Raw genomic sequence first — 19860 nt, 5'->3', positions numbered from 1 at the left:
CATAATTGAAGGAGCAAAATATTAAAAACCCATCTAAGCTCATATTTGCCACAGTCCTTTCAATAAAAAGTATATTGTACTTTTTCTAGACAGGAATGTTATTTTAGGCAAATTACTTTCATCAGTTTGAACCTCAATCAGTAGATAGTATTTTTCTTGAAGAACAAGATTTTTTTTTAACCTCTTCTCTCCTGTAAAAGATTGTGTTTGATTTCCAAAAAGAGGAAGGATGTTAGTAAGTACAAAGAAAACATTTAATGACAAATCTTTCCTGCCTCATCCGAATCTGCTGTATAGTAACCCTAGGATGTTAACTCTTTTCAAATTCTGTTCATGTCAGTGTGTTAAGGAATTTGGATCTTTGGAATTTGTTATGAGTATTTTATAAGCAGCAGCTTATAGGTAATTTCATCTCCTGTCACAGGTAGAAGTAAAATCTGGAGAAGAAGATGAAGAAATTTTATTTAAAGAGAGAGCCAAACTTTACAGGTGGGATCGAGAGGCCAGTCAGTGGAAGGAGCGTGGCGTTGGAGACATGAAGATCCTCTGGCACACGGTGAAGAATTACTTTCGGATTCTGATGAGGAGAGACCAGGTGTTCAAAGTGTGTGCGAACCACGTCATCACCAAGACGATGGAACTGAAACCCTTGAATGTTTCCAACAATGCTTTAGTTTGGACTGCCTCAGATTATGCTGGTGAGCTCTGCACTCAATGCTACTTTCTAGTTTTTTTACTTTTCTAAATTGACAACAAATATATAAAACAATTTTTTAAAGTTATTTTAACACTAAGGCCATTGTGTTGTTTAACAGATGGAGAAGCCAAAGTGGAACAGCTTGCAGTGAGATTTAAAACTAAAGAAATGGCTGATTGTTTCAAGAAAAAATTTGAAGAATGTCAACAGAATTTATTGAAACCCCAGAAATCACTGACAGCAGAGTTCTCAAACGAGACAAATCCTGTGGTGTTTTTTGACATTTGTGCAGATGATGAGCCCCTGGGACGCATAACCATGGAATTATTTTCAAACATTGTTCCTAAAACTGCTGAGAACTTCAGAGCACTGTGCACTGGAGAGAAGGGCTTTGGTTTCAAGAGCTCCATATTCCACAGAGTGATTCCAGATTTTGTTTGCCAAGTAAGTCTTAAGTGTGCATCACACCAGTGTGGGAAATCTGAGTGTTTCTCCTTACCTGTAATTGTAGACTATAGCTTTTCCACACCCCCAGCTTCTATCCCCACAAGAACTTGCAGCCTAAAAGCGTTCATATTTCTAATGCCTTGAACCTGATAGAAATTAAGGGTGGGAAAAGATCTTTTCATTTTTGTTTCCTTTCACAAATTTCTTAGTTTTTCAAACTGCATTCTCAGAGAAGCTGGGTATTTAGGACCTACCCTTCAGTGGTTAGTTCTGTATGTGTTTTAATGTTTTATTTGGGATTCCTGTTAATTGAAATCTTTTTTTCAGGGGGGAGATATCACAAAACATGATGGAACAGGAGGACGGTCCATTTATGGAGATAAATTTGAAGATGAAAATTTTAATGTGAAACATACAGGTCCTGGTTTACTATCAATGGCCAATCGAGGCCAGGACACCAATAATTCTCAGTTTTTCATAACACTGAAAAAAGCAGAACGTTTGGACTTTAAGCATGTAGTATTTGGGTTTGTTAAAGATGGTATGGATACTGTGAAAAAGATTGAGTCATTTGGTTCTCCTAAAGGGTCTGTTAGTCGAAGAATTATTATCACAGAATGTGGACAGATATAAAATTATTGTTTTCCATAGTAAATTTTACCTGTATAAAAGTTGAATTGAGGCCTAGCTGTTTTGACAACATGGTAATTAATTATGTTCAGCTTTTGAAAATGGACTCCAATGTACAAATGTAAAATTGCAGCTTATAGCTGTTGTCACTTTCTAATGTGTTATAATTGACCTTGCATGGTGTGAAATAAAAGTTTAAACACTGGTGTATTTTCAGGTGTACTTGTGTTTATGTACTCCTGACATATTTGTATTAAAATGGAATACTAATCTTGTTAAAAGCAATAGACCTTCTCAAACTATTGAAAGTATATGATATATGCAATTTAATTTTAGTTCCTTTTAAGATATTAGACTTCCTGCATGGATATACTTACTGTTTGAATAAAGGGACCATGACTTGGATAATTTTTATTTCAGATTTGGACTATATTTGGTAATTTTAACTTGTAAATGGGTAGAGCCACAGAGGGCAGAGACTTAACCAAAGTGCTCTTCTATAAATTCTTGCACCTCCTGTATAGTTAAATTATCTTTTAAGCAGAGTACCTTCTTTCCTTAAAATATGTAGCTTCCTGCGCCCTTTCAAAGGATTAAATTAATTTTTACATTTTAAGTTGAGTAATTAGATTTTTAAAAAAACCTTTCTGTCATCTGTTTCTACTACCTCAAACTGCATTGGTTCTGATAGAACTTGAATTTTTCCTTGCAGTTATTGTGATAAAGTATGAGTATTTTAAACAGGTCTATACCATGTTCTTTGGTTAAAGATTTGCTTTATACTAGATTGTTGCAGTACCTTTTTCTGGTGAATTTTGTAGCAAAAATAAAGTGACAATTGTTAACAGCCATGATATTTAAAAAATTCATTACTTGTGCATCTTAATTGTTTGTTCATTCTGGAACCAAAGTAAGAATAATTAAATATCTGTAAACTCAGACTGCCACCTAATTTCCAGAGCTCCCAAGGAAAGGACTGTTTTCAAGTCGGGTATATACTGAACACCTACTTGGAAATGCCTAATGGAAAAAGCTGGACAACAGGCGGGACATTCTTGTCAGCCTGCTCAGTGCAGGACCTCGGAGTCCCCCGAGCACGTTGTGCACGTCGCAGCCCCCAAAGGCGGTGTGCTCAGACTGCGGGGCTGTCGCGCTGTTTGGGGTCGGGAAACAGGCTGTCCTGGGGCGGCACCTGCTTACCGCCCGAGGTGGAGTCCGAGTGCGGGGTGCAGTGGACGCCCTGACCCCCGACTGTGTGTCTGTGTGCGTTGGGGGGAGGGGGTGTGTGCATACGCGCCGGTCCGGAGGGCTCCGCTTCTCCGTGGTTTCGGGGCGCGTCCCGGCTGTAAAAAGGCGCCTGGGGGCTTGTGGGCTGCGGGGGACTCCGAGGCGCCCTGAACCATTACAGCTGTGGATCCAGGTTTGGAAACGAACGCTCTAGCCGAAACCAACTTCTCCAGCCAGGACAAGTCTGAGCTGCGTACGAGAAAGATGCACCCGGATGGCGCTTCGACCCGACTCCAGCGGAACGCGCGCAACCCTCGGGAAGGAAAGGAAACGATGACCCCGAGCGCCGGCTCACATCTCGCTCCCACGGGCCGCGAACACGTACAGGCCCAAAAGTGTTCGTGCCGATGGCAAGCGGGAGCCGGGGTGTACGCGCGTCGTAACACGCATCCGCAAGGTCCGCCCCTCCACGAGTCCGAGGGCTGTTTCCCAAGAAACAGAAGTCAGCGTCCCTGCCGGGGGCGGGGCGTGTCGTGCGTCACGGCGCATATTCTCCACGCAGCTCCGCCCCGCCGCGCGCTGTTGCCAGGGAGACGACGTCGGTCGCGGCCATGGAGCCGAGAGTCGTGAAGCCGCCGGGGCAAGATCTGGTGGTGGAGCGCCTCAAAAGCCGCTACGGCCTGGTGGGCGGCTGCCTTAGCGAGGTGAGGCTCGGCCCTGCCAAGTTCGCGGGTAGCCGGATCTGCAGGTTGGAGAGGGCGCGAGGCGGAACCTCTGGCGGCGGCGTGCGGGGAGCGGGCTCCCGGCGGGCACGCGCTTCGGAGGATCGATGCGCGTCACCGCGGGAACGCGCGCAGGCATACCCCGCGAAGACTTGGGTGAGGGTCGGAGCAGCGTCAGTCCGGGCGTTGGGCAGTGAGTCCGAGCCGGTTTCACGCCGCAAGGTGCGCCCCAGGGTGCCCGGTGGGTCCGCGGGGGCCACCTGTGTGCCGGGGCCCGGCGTGCGTGTCGGGCGGCGGGAGGGGGCGCCGCGCGGGGCCGGGGTTCCAGGAGTCGAAGGAGACAGGGGCCGGGGGACGGATCCGCCCCGGTCACCTCTCCATCCTCTTTTCCAGCCGGGGCGCCGGCGACAGGACGTGGCGGAGCGGCGGCGGCGGCCTCCCCGCACCCCAGGTAGGGCGGCGGCTGGCTTGTTTGTTCCCCGCAGGCCGCAGATGTAGGTAGTTTATCGTGTGAGTTCAGTGCTTAGAGCGCATCAGAGGAAACAGCACTGTGTTGAGCCATCGGGGACTTGGCCTGGCCCCTGGGTCCTTCTGTTCCGACGCGGAACAGGGTCATCGGTACCGGGTCCCTGCCGCGAACGCGTGCGGGGTGGGGGCGGGGGAGGCGATGAACTACGCGCTGTTTGACCATCCGCCCGGAGGCCAGTCTGCTGGAAGCCGGTGTGGCGGAGACGCAGACGGGAGACCTGCGGAGCCGAGAACTAGGTGGTCGGTGCCGGACCTTACTGAGCCGCCTTGGCTGCCTTCCCTCCTGTTCACAGAGGATTTGGACATCTTCTCCTGCGGAGATAAAGTCGGTCCGTCGTTGAGATGTTTCTCTGACGAGAGGAGGCGGCACCCCGCGTCCCCCCGCGGTGTCCTCACGGTGAACTGGCAAGGTACCCCGAGTCCTGCTGGGGGTCCCCCCTCCGTCCCTGGGTATCGCGAAAGCAAGCTGGGGTGCGGAGGCTGCCTGCTGTGCGCCTTTCTGTGGAAGAAGGCATCGGCGGTGGGGAGCCCGCTGGGCGGTGGAGGAGACTGGGCGCTAGTTCCTGAGCATTTGATGGAACCACACGCCTAGCGTCCTGTTTGCAGACATAATGCAGGGTTACTCACACTGCAGGACAGATGGCTCTTCATCCAAGACCCAAAAGAAGGCCTTGCTCTCTTATTTATTTTTTAATAAGGAGCTAAGATAAAAATGACTACAAGTTTGTTCAGAAGCAGTCGGTATGGTGTATCTCCTGCTGTGGTAAGCACTGTGCTATACTTAGGTAGCAGAGAGAGATGGGAGAGGTCAGCCCTGGGATTGGGGCCTACAGAATATTACACCATGTGCTGCTGGTCTGTGAGGGTTCAGCAGTTTTGTAAAGTTTACTCTGGGTAAAACCAGTGGAAGGTAAGGTGAAGTAATGTTCTAAGCTGAATATTATTAATGCCAAAAATATGTGGCAGAAAGAAATGCTAAGGTATCGAAAGCGAACAAGCATTTTGAGATGATGTTAAACTGTAAAGTTGTGGACATATACAAAGACAAGCATTGAGGTAATTGTGGAGAGGGAAAAAAACATTGTGCCTGAAATATCTGTTGTTACTGTGATTGATATCTTGGAGCTTGCATTGTTTCATTTTCTGATTATTAGTCCATGTGAAGCACTTGGAATGCTGTTCAGTACATAGAAGGGCACTCAGGTGCACCACTGTCATCACTGTCGCTGTGGTCTCCTTTGGCACTCACAGAGTCATCTAGTTGATCTGGAGTCAAGGTGTGGACATGAACGTGAGGGGACTTCCCTGGTGATCCAGTGATTAAGAATCCACCTTGCAATGCAGGGGATGTGGGTTGGATCTCTGGTTGGGGAACTGAGATCCCACATGCTGCGGAGCAACTGATTTCGTATGCCACAACTAAGATCCAACACAGCCAAATAAAATATTTTTTAAAGAAAGATGTAAACATGGGTAGTTTGATTATTGTTGTGCTTGTTGTTCAGTGGCTGAGTCATGTTCGACTCTTTGCGACCCCATGGACCGCGCGCACACCAGGCTTCTCCGTCCATCATCTCCCCGAGTTTGCTCAAACTTAGTGCGTTGAGTCAGTGATACCATCCAACCATCTCATCCTCTGTTGCCCCATTCTCTTGCCCTCAGTTTTTCCTAGCATCAGGGTCTTTTCCAATGAATCAGCTTTCACATCAGGTGGCCAGAGTATTGGAGCTTCAGCATCAGTGCTTCCAATGAATATTCAGGATAATTTCCTTTAGAATTGACTGGTTTGATCTCCCTGCTGTCCCAAGTTTGATTATAGAGAAAGAAAACTGCTGAAAATTATAAGTTCATGGAAGTTATTTTCTTATATTGAACTGATAGTTTTATCTTCTTTAAATGGTCTGGGTATGGTGTCAAGTTGAAGCTTTAGGACTGCGAAAGGTTTTAACTTTGGCCAGTTTTCTCACCAGTCCCTGTGGAATTACAGGGCTGCCCAGCACCTTTGTCTGTCGAGTGCTTGAAAAGGGGCTGGTCTGAACTAAGTTGTGCTGTAAGTAAAAAACACTGCATTTTCAAGATAGATAAAAGAATGTAAAGTATCTTATTTTTAATATTGATTGTATGCTAAAATGATTATCTTTTAGATATATTGGATTAAATATAATACACTGTTAAAATTTCATGTCTTTTTATGTTTTTAAAGTAGCTGCTAGAATTTATTTTTCTTTCTTTATGGCAGTGCTGCAAAGCTTCTGAGATCTTAGTCCTCAGACCAGGGATTAAATTTGGGCCCTGGGCAGTGAAAGCATAACCACTGAACTGCCAAAGAATTCCTGAAAAATTTAAGTTATCTTTTGTCACTTACAGCATATTCCCTTTGAACAGCTGGCTCTGGAAATGCCAATGTTCAGATGATCTTTTTGGAGAGAACATCTGGGATTCTAGTTCTGCTTCACCTTTTGCTAGTTATGTCACCTGTCAGTTACCCTGTCAGTTATTTAACTTAAGATTCAGTTTCCCCACCTTCAACACTGGTTCTCGTAGTTGTTAATGGAATTAGAGACACAGAGCCTGTTCGATCCACCTCACAGCAATACGGGGTCAGGAGGAAGGGTGTACTTTGCAGTTGCGCATGTCTGAATGTGAGGAAAGTTCACACGTGAGTTTTTAGCATCATGACTGGTAGTTTATAGTTTTTTCTTTTGCATTTTAAAAAATGTTTACTTGTTACGTTTTTTTCAATTGTTATGCTGCTAATATTTGAAGCAGTCTCTCCTTCTTTAAATGGCTGTAGAAATCTTCCAGAATGCTGTGATTGATTTTTTCTTTAAAGCCTAGATGATGAACTGGATTCTTTTCAAGATTTGAAAGAACCAGAAACAGAAGAAGAGTTCACTGGCAGTGACTCTCGAGTTAATACCTCCAAAATAAACAGGCAGTCCTTTAAAGAGACAGGCAAAGGTAAGAGAAATGCTCATTTCAGAACAGTCATTTAAGCAGCAGCTCTGTCAAGTAGGGCACTAAAGCTTACCCCGCAGTGGTAACCCTAGTTCTCAAGGCGTGCATTTCTTTGTCCTGGGTCTTTGTAAGCCATGAACTGGTTGCTGTGCTTGTCATTAAGTTAAAGGAGAAGAGAAAAATAAACTTAATGATTTTCCAGTAGAATTTCCACACCGTCGAAGTTTATCAAAAATCACTTAATAATCCATGAATATTATAATCTTTTCAGTTCTTTTTCTTGTCGGTATTTCTTAGGAAGTAGGATTGTGGTTGTTGTTTAGTTGCTAAGTCATGTTTGACTCTTGTGATGCCACAGACTGTAGCCCTCCATGCTCCTCTGTCCAAGAAATTTCCCAGGCAAGAATACTGAAGTGGGTTGCTGTTTCCTCCTCCAGAGGATCCCAACCCAGGGACTGAACCCATGTCTCCTGCATTGGGAGGTGGATTCTTTACCACTGAGCCACCTGGCATGCCCTAAGATTGTGGTAGTAGGTGACTAACCCTTATACCTTTTAGGAAAATAGGCCAGGTCACTTGAGGCCTGGCCTCCTTCACCCTGAGTCAGCAGTTGCTCTCTATGTACCTGACTGCATGTGTGTGGTGGATTTTCCCACTGGAAACAACTGAAAATACAAGATAAAATATACAAAATGTTAAGTGTGTTTAAAAGTTAATAGAACTAAGGAATATTCCGGCCCGGGGCTGGTGGGCTGGGAGCCTGGGGAAACAGTCAGAGCACGGAGTGTTTCCCTTGAAGCGTGCTTGTGGAGCTGGGGAACAGGAAACACTTTCTTTTTAAAAAATTTCTATTTTTCATCTTGGCTCCCCCAGTCTGTCCAAGATGGGGGGTACCATGGAGACCCCCTCCTTAAAGCTGGGGGCTCCTCCTCAGCTGCGGGCCAGTGCAGGTGAAAGTCCCTGCTCATTGTGAGCAGAGCATGAGTGCGACAGCCCAGTGCCGGGGAGGAGCAGTGCGGGAGGGGCTCACCTCCACTGCTAGGGTTGCGGGGGCAGGGGGTACTTGGGTAACTGATTTGGCATCACAGGTGGCGCTAGAGGTAAAGAACCCACCTGCCAATGCAGGAGACTTAAGAGACAAGGGTTTGATGCCTGGGTTGGGAAGATGCCCTAGAGGAGGGCATGGCAACCCACTCCATTATTCTTGCCTGAGAATCCCATGGACAGAGGAGCCTGGTGGGCTACAGTCCATGGGGTCTCAGAGTCGGACACACAGCTGAATGTGCACAGTAACGGCAGGAGCTCTCACCATGGCAGCCAGGAGCAAGGCTCCCCAGCCTCTGTGTAAACAGTGCAGCTTGGCGGTCACAAGGTATCGTCAAAGGCTAAAGCCGTGGAGGGTCATGAACCTGCTGCCATCATTAACACAGGAGTACGGTGTTTAACAGAGGAGGTTATAGAGATTATGTAATTATATGATTAATTACAGACATCACATAAAGTTTTAAAACAAGCAAAACAATTTTTTAAATGTCAAAGAAGTGGAGCAGTGATGAACACTGTTTGGATTGGTGGTTAGTTTGGTGTAAGGGAGCAAAGGGCACGTGTCAAGGCTCTTGAGGTAACTCTCCATCTCTTTGTCAAGGCAATTAACCCACTCATTTTTTAAATAGTCTTAGATTTACAGAGAAGTTGCACAAAGGCCACAGAGAATTTCTGGATGGCTTTCACCCAAATTTTCTAAATGTAAACCGTTGGCTGAGTCCTCCTTTTTTTCATCATATAGTACTTGAAACATTTTAACAATACAATGAGGATATTTAAAACTGTAAACTAAGTTTTTAATTTAAATTTTGTTCTCTTAGCCAATGCCTGGCAAGCTAATGTGGCCTCACGTTCAAGGAGCTGGGCTGACTATTGTAGTGATGGCAGCGACTCCCCTTCCAAGCATGTTAGCTCCCCTGCGTCCAGGGCCCCACGGAAGCCAGGCCTGCTGCCCCGTCAGGTCAGCCAGATCTACGACGAGCTGCTCCAGATTCACCAGAAGCTGCAGGTGTGGACTCCGTGCTGCCCGGATGGCAGCCAGGGAGGAGGGGACCGAAGGGAGGGACGGGTGCAGCCAGGGCTGAAGCGGACCTGAGGGTCAGTGATGTGGAAGCTGGTTCAGAGGGGATGGGAGTTGAGGCCAGACTGAAGTGCACTGAGGAGGGTGCAGCCAACCAGGACAGTGTTTTAGAGAAGTTTGTCCAGGTGGGAGGTCAGAAGGCCAAGGCATTGGAAGCCCAGCCTCCCTTTGTAAGGCCATGGCCTCGCCCTCTGTTTTGCTCAGAGGCTGTGGGAGCTGATGGGCTCTGGGGGAGGCTCGCATGGCTGTGGGAACGTAGGGGATGTGAGAGGATTTCTGGGCTCCACTGGAGCCTTTTCTGCTGATTGGAGGGGGAATGTTGGAGGGGCTCTTCCAAGGGGCGATGGGGAGCCGGGAGGGTAAGTGGGGGGTCTCCCCATGGTGCTCCCCTTGTCTGCACCCTGGATTCTCTCAGGTCCTCGCGCTGGAGTCTCCTGGCCGATCCCGGCATTGGTGGCCTGCAAGGTTCCCGCGTGCTGTGTGGTCGTTGCTCTGCGCTCCCCTGGCTCATGCTCAGTGGAGTGAGCTTCCCGGAGCGCTAATTCTATCCTTCCCCACAGTGTGAGACCGCAGCCCAGCAGGAATTCGCTGAGGAGCTTCAGAAGCGAGAACGTTTTCTGGTCGAGCGGGAAGAGCTGCTCTTCAGACATGAAGGTGCCTTGAGTGAAGTGAAAGACGTCAGAGAAGAGGTCCTCATGCGGTTCCAGATCATGAAGGAGGTGAGCGTGGCACTGATTGCAGAGGCCGGTTGCAACATTCCTCTGGACGTGGCTCATCTTGTGTAGACCTGGGATCCTAGCGTAGCCTCTGGAAGCCTGATAGTACTGTGCCCAGCTGGGCTCAGGCTGTGTCTTGTCACGTTCACTCATTTCCCAGAGCCTTTGCCGCTGTTCTGGAGCCTGTGTGGTGCAGGCACCACTGGGAGCCTGAGGCTGGGCTTCTCAGCCTTTGCTGTGATGCTCTGGGTCCCTAACATGCCTGTGGGGTGTTGGGCGGTGGTCGGGGTGGGCTTGTTGTCAACTGAGCTCCTGTCTCTGCCCCTTGGTTTCACCAGCTCAGGGCTGAGCTGGATTTGAGCACGTCCATGGATCATGGGTCCCCTCTTCTGTTTCCAGCCCTAGAAAGCAAAGCCATTTCTCTGCAGTTAGCAGGGCCAGGGCCTGCCGTGGGGCAAGGCCATTGGAGAAATGGGGAAACAGAGCCCCTCGAGGGTTGTTTGCCCAGGTTTTTCCTCCTTTCTGCAACTCCCTGCTTGTTTTCCTTTGACTGCTTAGTAGTTACTTTCTGTGTTTTTTTGTGTGGCTTTAATTGTGATCAGTAAGAGAAGCGGAGCACAATGGGCTTATCCTTCTGGAAAAGGAACCCATGTCAAATGGTCTTAATATCTTCTGGAGGTGGAAAATGTATGCAGCTGAGAATGTTAATATTACTTTTAAAATAAGTGTTGTCTTTGTGGCCATGTCTGAGTTATTTAAGGAGTCGTTTAATGTAATCGTAAAATTTCACACAGCTGATTTTTTTTTTAACGAGCTTGGATTTTCCGTGCACTCCATCTTCATTTCAGCCTTGGTTCTTTCTCTCTGGATTTGTCTCTTTGCTGCTCATAGGAAGTATAAAGCTAACTGCTTTATTTTAGTGGGACCTGGATGATTACTTGGAAGAAGGAAATCAGTTTCTTGATTTCTTGGGAAATTTAATTGTTTTAATAGATTATGAATAAATCTGAGAGTAAAAAGTGAAAGAAACTATGCAAGTATTTGCAAATCTAAATGTGCTCTTATTTGAATATAATTAGGGGAAATTTATTTTAATATTTATGAAACTGGTTAAGGAAAGTCAAATCGTTTGGGGCTCAGGAAATTTTATTATGTATTTAAGTTTTCTGAGATGTACAACAGTTTTAGCTAATTTATGAGAACAGTTCTATGTGTGGAATATTTCTTCTCCAGAGGGCTAATTTAAACCTTAAATTTTAATTCACAAAGCTATGAATAATTAACTAGTCTCCTAAAAGGATCAGAACTCCTATATCATTCCATGATGTCAGAAATTATTTCAGTGAGTTTCTGTTGGAGATTTTTCTGAGCAGGACCAGAAAATAGCCTTAATGCTACTTAATTTGTATAATATGTTTTAATAGGTATTTAACATATTTTTAATGCTTTGTTATTAAGTTGGTTGATTATCCAGTTTTTATAAATTACTTGCAGTGTCAGCCATTATGCTTAAATATACTGATTAAAATCCTTGTGATTCAAGGAGTTGTAATTTTTTTTTTAAGCCTAGTTTTTATTTTTTATTTATTTCTTGTAATTTTATATATTTGTTTTTGGCTGCGCTGGGTCTTGGTTGCTGCGCCAGCTTTTCTCTAGTTGTGGTGAGCGGGGCTACTCTCTAGTTGCAGTGTGCAGGCGGCTTCTCATTGCAGTGACTTCTCGCTGTGGAGCACAGACTTAGAGCACAGGCTCAGTAGTTGTGGTGAAAGGGCTTCAGTTGCTCTGAGGCATGTAGGATCTTCCCAGATCTGAGACTGAACCCTTGTCTCCTGCATTGGCAGACGGATTCTCTACTGAGCCACCAGGGAAGCCCCAGGGAGTTATAATTTATATGTAACTTGTGTTCAGTAGCATTAGTGATGTTGAATCTCTGTTTTTCCCTCCTAGCAACATGATGCGGAAGTTGAGCACTTAACTGAAGTTCTTAAAGAGAGAAATAAGGAAAGCAAAAGGCTAAGGTCTTCCTTTGATGCATTGAAAGGATTGAATGATAGCTTAAAGAAACAGGTAAGACCTAGTTTATCTGTGTTAGATTATGAGACATTCTCAGAACTGTATAGATTAACCAGTTCAAGTCAGAATCTTAGAGCATATTCTGTGTAGAGAAAACCTTGATTATCATCTTTATTTGTTAGCTTTATTATAAAATACTTCTGAATATAAAATAGTTAAGCTAGCTCTTGGTTTCTCATCATCTGTTCTGACAACTAGCTGAGCTATTTGACAACTTGTAATTTTTCAAACTGTTAAAAGCAGTGGCTAGATTAAAAACAAGCAAAAGGAAACCTGCTAACCTCGGGACTTCAGGTGCTGAGTTGTAGCTGTGTGCTGTTCTTGACCTGGCTGTTACACACCACCGTGTATTTTTGGAGGGTCTGTTGTGTGAGCTCCCGCCCACCGCGCCACACTGCACTACACTATGTATAGAGAGCTGTGGTGAGCTCACACCCACCGTGTCACACTGCACTGTACTATGTATGCAGAGCTGTGGGTCAGCTCAGTGCTCCGTCAGACTCAGGTTGCACTAGGTTCTTGCTAATTGTTGGGGTTTTTTTTTTGCTCCCTTTTGCCAGTTTTGAAGTGCAGGGCTTTGTGAAGAGGGAGAGGAGAGTGATGGTGTGTTTGTGGGGAAGGAAGCATGAAAGAAAGTGAAAGTGAATTTGCTCAGTCACATCCGACTCTTTGCAACCCCATGGACTGTAGCCTACCAGGCTCCTCCCTCCATAGGATTCTCCAGGCAAGAGTACTGGAGTGGGTTGCCATTTCCTTCTCCAGGGGATCTTCCTGACCCAGGGATCGAACCCGGGTCGCCCTCATTCCAGGCAGACGCGTTCACCTCTGAGCCACCAGGGAAGCCCTAGGGAGGCATGGATGAGCACAAACGGGTGAACCTCAGCATTTTAGCAGCTGAGTCCCTGGGTGGGGAACTTTATGGATTCCAGCAGGGGGCTGAATGTGGACTCTGGAGCGTTTGCACCTCGAACTCCTTGGCCAGCTGTGTGTTCTTTTCTGTCTCCCTGATTTCTGTAGTCCCCGCTTGTTGTAACCTGTCTCCATGGCGGTGATAACCAGGTCCCCAGTTCTCACTGGATCTGATTCTTTGTCTTTTCCGAACTGTCTGCCCTCCTGCAGTGAGTGTGCCCTTGACCCACCTTGTCTGGAGCCCTCTTATCCTTGGAGAGACTGTGTTTTCCCACTGCAGTCTTATCTCGCTCTCTTGAGAAGAGTTTCTGATTGCTAGCATAGGTGCATTGTCGCCCGCACCTGGCTCTCAGGTGACCGTGATCCTGATCGTCTGGCATGCGTTTGGTGAGTGTGTAGTGACTGGGGTGGATGTGTGCGTTACTAAGGGGTGGAGCCTGTTGATAGGCATAGTGAAAGGTTGGACACTTCACCTGAGAGGCGCAGGGAGCATAGTGAAGAAGTTAACATGGGAGTTCCCAAAGTACTTGGTGAGATAGAGAGGCAAAATGTGAAAGGATAATATCCACAAGTTGGTGAAACCTACCAGCCCACAGATTTAAGAAATTCTATTAACCCTCAGGAGGATAAATGTTGAGAAACACCATACTGGTATGCTGTTTTAAGATGTGAAAACTTTAGGTAAAGATAAAATCAGAGACAAATAAGGCACCTTATCTTCAAAGAAGGAGCAGTATTCCTGGAGGAAATATCACAGACGTGATTAACATAAAAGAGAAAGGCTCTCTTTCCTGTCATAGGAGGCCGGGCAGAACCTTGAGTCTAAACCTGTCAGCGCAACAAGAAAAATGCAGCCAGTCTCCAATGAGTATAGATGCAAAAATTTTAATATCAGCAAGTTGAATCTAAAGCTACCTAAAAAGTATAATGTCATTCAGTGGATTTATCTGAGGAATACAGGGGTCATTTATCATTTGAAAATTAATACATCATCTGATAAAAAGAGAAGAATCATAATTCTTTGATTTAAAATTCAGCACCAACTCAAGATAATAACTAGGAGTAGAAGAGAACTTAATTCTCATAGAGTATCTACAAAAAGAAACAATCCTAACAACACTCACACTTAACATAAGTTACTGAAATCTTTTCCCTCTGAGATCACAACAAGGAAGGTGTTCACTGTTCCTGATTCTGGGGATCTTTGTACTAACGTCCTGGTCCGTGTAGCAAGGAGCTGTCAGGATTGGGAAGGAGGAAATAAGAATTATCCTCTGATGACGTGATTATGCACAGATGTAGTCAGTGTCCAGATGAGCATACAGATAAGTTACTAGAATTAAACAAGTTCAGGAGACTTTCCAGATATGGGTTCAGTAAAAGTCGGGACGTATTTATACGCATGGCTGATTCATGTTGATGTTTGGCAGAAGCCAACACAATTCTGTAAAAGCATTTATCCTTCAATTAAAAAGATAAATTTTTTTTAAAAAGCAAGTGTGTTTCTGCATATCAATAATAACCAGATACTGTTTATTGAAAGATGCTATAGGTAGCAGCATCAAGAAGCATTGGCTGTGCAGGAATAAACCTAAGAGATTATACATACACAGAACACACAAAGCATGCAAAACGCTATTTAAAAAGCAGTTAAAGAGGATGGAAAGAAGTTGAAGGCTGTGTTGCGTGTGGGGTGGGAAAACCCCCTACGGTGAAGAAGGCACTTTTCCTGAGTTATGCAGACATTAACTCCAGTCCCAATAATTGACTACATTGTTACGTGGTTTGTGCATTTTCTCGTATGTATATTATGGTTCAGTAGAAAATTCAGAAAAAGGACGTTCCCTGTTAAAATGTCTTTTCATTTAAGATGGTAGGAGACTTGCACGTTTTTCGTAGAATGAAGTAAACTTTCTAGACACTCTTCATGTTTTAGGCCCAGTGGTGGTTTTTGCTGTGATCTTGAATCGCGGGTGCTGCCTCTGTGTTTTGTGTTGCCTGGTGATAGACCAGATAAGATAGTATCCTGGGAAAACTTGACTAGGAAATCAGCTTGATGTTTCTATTGAAGTGTCTGTTGTTTTCCTGCTTTAGTTGAATGAAGTGAGTGAAGAAAACAGGAAGTTGGAAGTTCAGGCCAAAAGAGTTCAAGCCCGCTTAGACAATCTACAGGTAAGGAACCTGCTCTGCTCTTGGGACACAAGTGAAATCTGAAATGGCTGCCTTGGTTTCACTTCTGATACCATTTTTCTTTAATTCGTGGATACGTACTGTCGCAGAGGAAGTATGAGTTCATGACAATACAGAGACTGAAGGGCAATCCCCAGGCCACTCATGAAGCAAAAAGTTTAAAGCAGGAAAAAGTACCAGCTTCAAAACCTTGTAAGGTATGGTTGAAAATTTCTCTACTGCAAAGCCAGGACATTTTTCTCTTTGTTCTTTCCTTTTTTTTCTAATTTATCAAACATTCTTTTTGTTATGGAAGTATTCACCTTAATAATTTCTTTGTAGAAAAGTATCATAATATTTCAGATATGCTTTTGTTTTAAAAACAGAGCAAAATATTCAGCTGCTAAGAATATCAGTGTACAGGGCTCTTTGTGGACATATGTTTCCATCCCTTTTAGAAATAAAGACAAGACTGAAATTTCACTTAGGTACACGTAGGTTTAACTTCTGGGGCGGCAGCCAGTTTTCCAAAGTGGTCATGTTATTTGTACCGTTGCTGGCAGTCTGTTCTGTTGCACCATAGCTTCGCCCATATTTGATGTTTCCAATCCTTCTTATTTTCATCTTTCCAGTGGGTGGTAGTAATATCTCACTGCAGACTTGCCTGGACCCCACATTCCACTCCCAAAAGGGCTGCTCCAGCCTGTTGCTGCCTCCCCACACCCAACCCTCTGTCTGCCACACACAGGCTGTGTGCAGAGGGCTTAGTGGTTGGAAGAGGTCCTATTTAACTCTCCTACCCTTTTCCCTACTACATAGTTTCCATGTTTTATTAAAGAGGATGCTAGTTGTGGAAAAAAATTTTTAATTAAAAAAAATTAAAAGTAGAGAAAGTGGAGATTTGCCGGGGTCCAGCCCCGGTGAATCCAGGGTGATTCGAAGGTGGGGACAGCGTCGGCGTCCTTGGAAAAATACATATTTAATCACAGGTATATAGAGAGATTAGAAACGGATAGTGTAGCAGGAAAATTAGTGGAGAAAATAACTTGGAATTCAGCCAGAGAAACGGGGAGCAAGAAAGAAGCGACATGGGGGTATCAGTCTTTCCGGAAACTGATCCAATTTCTTTACTTTTGGGTTTGTTTATATACCTTTTGTTACACATAGGGATGAATACAGAGTCACGCGGGAGTCAGCAGTCCTGACCTTTATCAAAATCAGGTGCTTCACATAAATGTATAAAAAAAGGTCTTAGGGATATTACATCATCTTCTGGCCATGAGACCTGCTGACATTTTATGATCCTTTCTTTCTGATAACCAAAAAACTTATTTCTTCCAAGGGTGTTTTTTCTTAACTCAGGCACCACCCTCCAAATAAAGTTACATTCCTATAGGGTGAGGGTGTAGTGAGTTACAATCAAGAAAGGAATTTATTTAACCCAAGGTTAACATGATTAATCTTAAAGGTTAATGCTTATTTCTCCTATATGCTTAAAGGTTAATACTTATTTCTCCATATGCTAGTTATATTCATTATAAGGGCAGGGAACATGGAGATTTAGCAGCAAACATCAACCCAACAAATGAAAATCCTCTCACCAATGTTCCCCTTAAGATCTATTTAGTCTCAAGATAGTGATAAAGTTACATTTTTACATAGCAAGGACACAGTGATTTATAACAATGTACAGTGATCTATTACAAAAGAGAAAATTCATTAACTCAAAAAGTCTAGTATTGCTAACCTTAAAAACTACTATATTTCCTTTTCTATATTCCAAATACATTGATTAATATATTCCCAGGTGCCTAAGGATATGGAGGCCTGGCGGCAATCATTGACTCAACAATGGAGAAAAGCCCTATGCTAATTAAGACTCTCAAAATACTCCAAAACTCTTTGTGCTGTTTTAAGAGGTAGAAAACAATCATGTGAGTAGTGGCAGGAATATGGATAATCTTGCCACACAAGCTAGTCTGTCAGCAGAGAGGTTCGACCTGAGACATCCTTGTCCCACCCAGAGCAGGGAATTAGCAGCAATTATTGACACAACAAATGAAAAACCCTTCACCAATATAATTCCTAACCAATGCACTATACTAATAATTTCCAACTCCCTAAAAGAATTTACCTTTAGTAAGTCTAAAACATCTCATGCCTCTCAGATTGGGAGGCTGTAAACAATCACATGTGGCCAGACGAACCTATACAGGCAGGCTAGATAACCTTCAGAGGAGTCCGTAAGCTGAAACACTCTTGTCACGCCCAGGAATTTTTATTGCCTTGGAGCTGCACGTTTACTCCTTCTCCGAGAAAAACGGTTATGGGGGAGAGCCCCCCGTCAAGTCAGAGGTGTAGGTGAGAGCATAAAACAGACTGGTTTTGGGATAGATGCTCAGGAACAGGGGGTTTCCTGAGGCTTGATCACGCCTTTGCGTATGCCAAGCCTCCTTCCTCATGACCTTTGCCATGGGCGGAGTTCCTCTGCTGGCCCCCGGCAGAGATTTATACTCAGGTACTCAAGATGATGGTAGTTTTCATCAAAAGTTCCTATTTGAAGAAAATTGAAAAAGTTAAAGATTACTGTTGTTCAGAATAATGTAACTTTGTTTTCCTTCTTCTGTTTTTGTTTTTGTGGATTGCTGTCTGCTGAACTATGCCTGTTTTATTACTTTGCTCTTGTACTTCTCTGTCTAAAGTTAAATCTGGCATAGTTCCCTAAGGCACACGTGTGATAAACATCGACTTAAAATGATTAAAAGTGGTTTGAAGGAACACAGAAGTCAGTTGAGTTGAATTTATACTGGTTTTTTATGGCATTTGGTTCTTGTTTTCTTCCCATTTGTGTAGACTCTCAAAGAACAGTGTTTCCAGGAAAAAATTTCATATCCGTTTTATAGAATGGTACAATGTAAAGAAAAACAGCTTTTGGGGGAGGAAGATAAGTTCCATGGTGGAAATTATTTAGCTTTTAAAACCTTTAAATTTGTTAAAACCTTAGGTATGGTGGTTCATGCCCTTGAATTAACGCCAATTTTGCTTTTCTTCATTATCAAACTTGGATAAAGAATTTTAATGAAAATTCACTCTTGGTAATAATAAGGTACAGTTCTTTCAATGTCCTTATTGTGGTGGGTTTCCCCTCTTCTGTCAGCCAGCGTTTAACATGTGTCTGATGTTAACTAGAGAGATTTGATTTGGAATTTCTTCCATCTGGAGAGGCTTTGCAATCCAGTGCCTGTTTTACAGGAGGAGTTTAGATAAATTATTTCATAATAACATAACAAATGTAAAACTTGCCTTTGAAGTTTTAGCAAGCTGTGAATTGAAATAAATGCTTGCTTTAATTTTTTGCTTATAGGTATCACTTAATGGGCAAGTTTATGAACTTTTAACTGTCTTCATGGACTGGATTTCAGATCATCACCTTAGCAAATTGAAAAATGAGGAATCTGGAATGGATGGTGAAAAGCCACTACCCACATTTGCTTCTCAGAGAAGTGATATTCAGGAGAAGTGTGTGAAGGTTCGTTTTTAAAATAATATAAGGTTTGTTTGAAATAATGTAACTCAGTAGAGACGTGAAGAGTGAAAAGAAGAAGCTTGTGGTATATTTTGCAGGAGAAAAAATATTGAAAGTATTTTTGATAGAAAGTTGATCATACCAATAGTCTGCTGTAAAAAGACTCATTTTAAATTTAAAATGAGTGTGTATTTTTATAACATGATGGGAATTTCCTTTTAAAGGAAGACCAGAAATTAAAAACCTACTCCAAAAAATGGCAAAATAATTATATTTTAGAGTTAGGCAGGTAATCAGTGATATGGACAATTCCTGATAATGTATCTTTTTAGGATTCACATCTCACTAAAATAATTTTATTTTGCCTTTTGTCATGAAAGAACAAACAGTAGTTTCAAAATTTTCAAAAGGTTTCTCATTATCAAAGACAAATGACCATTTTCTTAAATTACAAACATGAATTTGGATATTGATATTCATGATTTACAGTCAGTATAAATTGTCACTAGAGGTTGACTTTTGCATTCTACAAGAAATACATTAAAAACTCCGAAGAGTGGATATCTGAGGTTGTTTGTTTGACTTAAAGAATTATTACATACAGGACATGGTTTCATTTTAGGAAATTATTTCCAGTTTTCATCCTTACCTAAAAAGTTTCTTCTAAATGCCTTTTGTGCTGGGCAGGATAATGGCCCTGGAGATACTCGTAACCTAAGCCCTAGAGCCCGTGGGTGTTACATCACTTTGCCAAAGTGAATTAAAGTTACTCATCCACTGACCCCCAAGTGGAGGTTGTTGTTCAGTCACTCAGTTGTGTCCACCTCTTTGCAACCCCATGGACTGCAGCACACCAGGCTTCCCTGTTCATCACCATCTCCCAGCGCTTGCTTAAACTCATGTCCATTGAGTTGATGATGTCATCCAACCATCTCATATTCTGTCGTCCCCTTTTCCTCCTGCCTTCCATCTTTCCCAGCATCATGGTCTTTTCTAATGAGTCGGCTCTTTGCATCAGGTGGCCCAAGTGTTGGAGCCTTGGTTAAAGTGGTGATTAACGCAGGGTGATCCGAGTGGGTCCAGTAACCACAGAGCACTTCAGACCAGACACAAGAGGCTGCTGTAGAGTCGAT

At 43.8% G+C, this 19860-nt stretch overlaps 2 protein-coding genes across 7 annotated transcripts in view; both read left to right on the top strand.

The window, feature by feature from the left end:
- Window positions 1-1984, top strand: part of LOC102172632 (E3 SUMO-protein ligase RanBP2) — a 58312-nt gene extending 56328 nt beyond the window's left edge. For all 3 annotated transcript variants that reach the window (XM_018055302.1, XM_018055301.1, XM_018055300.1), the window contains 3 exons: window positions 425-698; window positions 816-1141; window positions 1472-1984. In XM_018055302.1, coding sequence (XP_017910791.1) covers window positions 425-698; window positions 816-1141; window positions 1472-1777 — 906 coding nt within the window. In that variant the 3' untranslated portion in view covers window positions 1778-1984. The remainder of the gene's footprint in view (window positions 1-424; window positions 699-815; window positions 1142-1471) is intronic.
- The window catches only part of CCDC138 (coiled-coil domain containing 138), a 31691-nt gene continuing 14508 nt past the window's right edge, over window positions 2678-19860 (top strand). For 2 of the 4 annotated variants that reach the window (XM_018055303.1, XM_018055307.1), the window contains exons 1-10: window positions 2678-3945; window positions 4117-4174; window positions 4545-4661; window positions 7090-7212; window positions 9075-9262; window positions 9895-10053; window positions 11998-12117; window positions 15127-15204; window positions 15312-15419; window positions 18566-18730. In XM_018055303.1, coding sequence (XP_017910792.1) covers window positions 3613-3945; window positions 4117-4174; window positions 4545-4661; window positions 7090-7212; window positions 9075-9262; window positions 9895-10053; window positions 11998-12117; window positions 15127-15204; window positions 15312-15419; window positions 18566-18730 — 1449 coding nt within the window. In that variant the 5' untranslated portion in view covers window positions 2678-3612. The remainder of the gene's footprint in view (window positions 3946-4116; window positions 4175-4544; window positions 4662-7089; window positions 7213-9074; window positions 9263-9894; window positions 10054-11997; window positions 12118-15126; window positions 15205-15311; window positions 15420-18565; window positions 18731-19860) is intronic. The other 2 variants (XM_018055305.1, XM_018055304.1) reach the window with 2 other exon arrangements.

The sequence above is a fragment of the Capra hircus genome, chromosome 11, assembly GCF_001704415.2.
Source record: "Capra hircus breed San Clemente chromosome 11, ASM170441v1, whole genome shotgun sequence".
NCBI lineage: Eukaryota > Metazoa > Chordata > Mammalia > Artiodactyla > Bovidae > Capra > Capra hircus.
The sequence above is the reverse complement of the archived record's forward strand: the minus strand, read 5'-3'. Positions and strand labels throughout refer to the sequence as shown.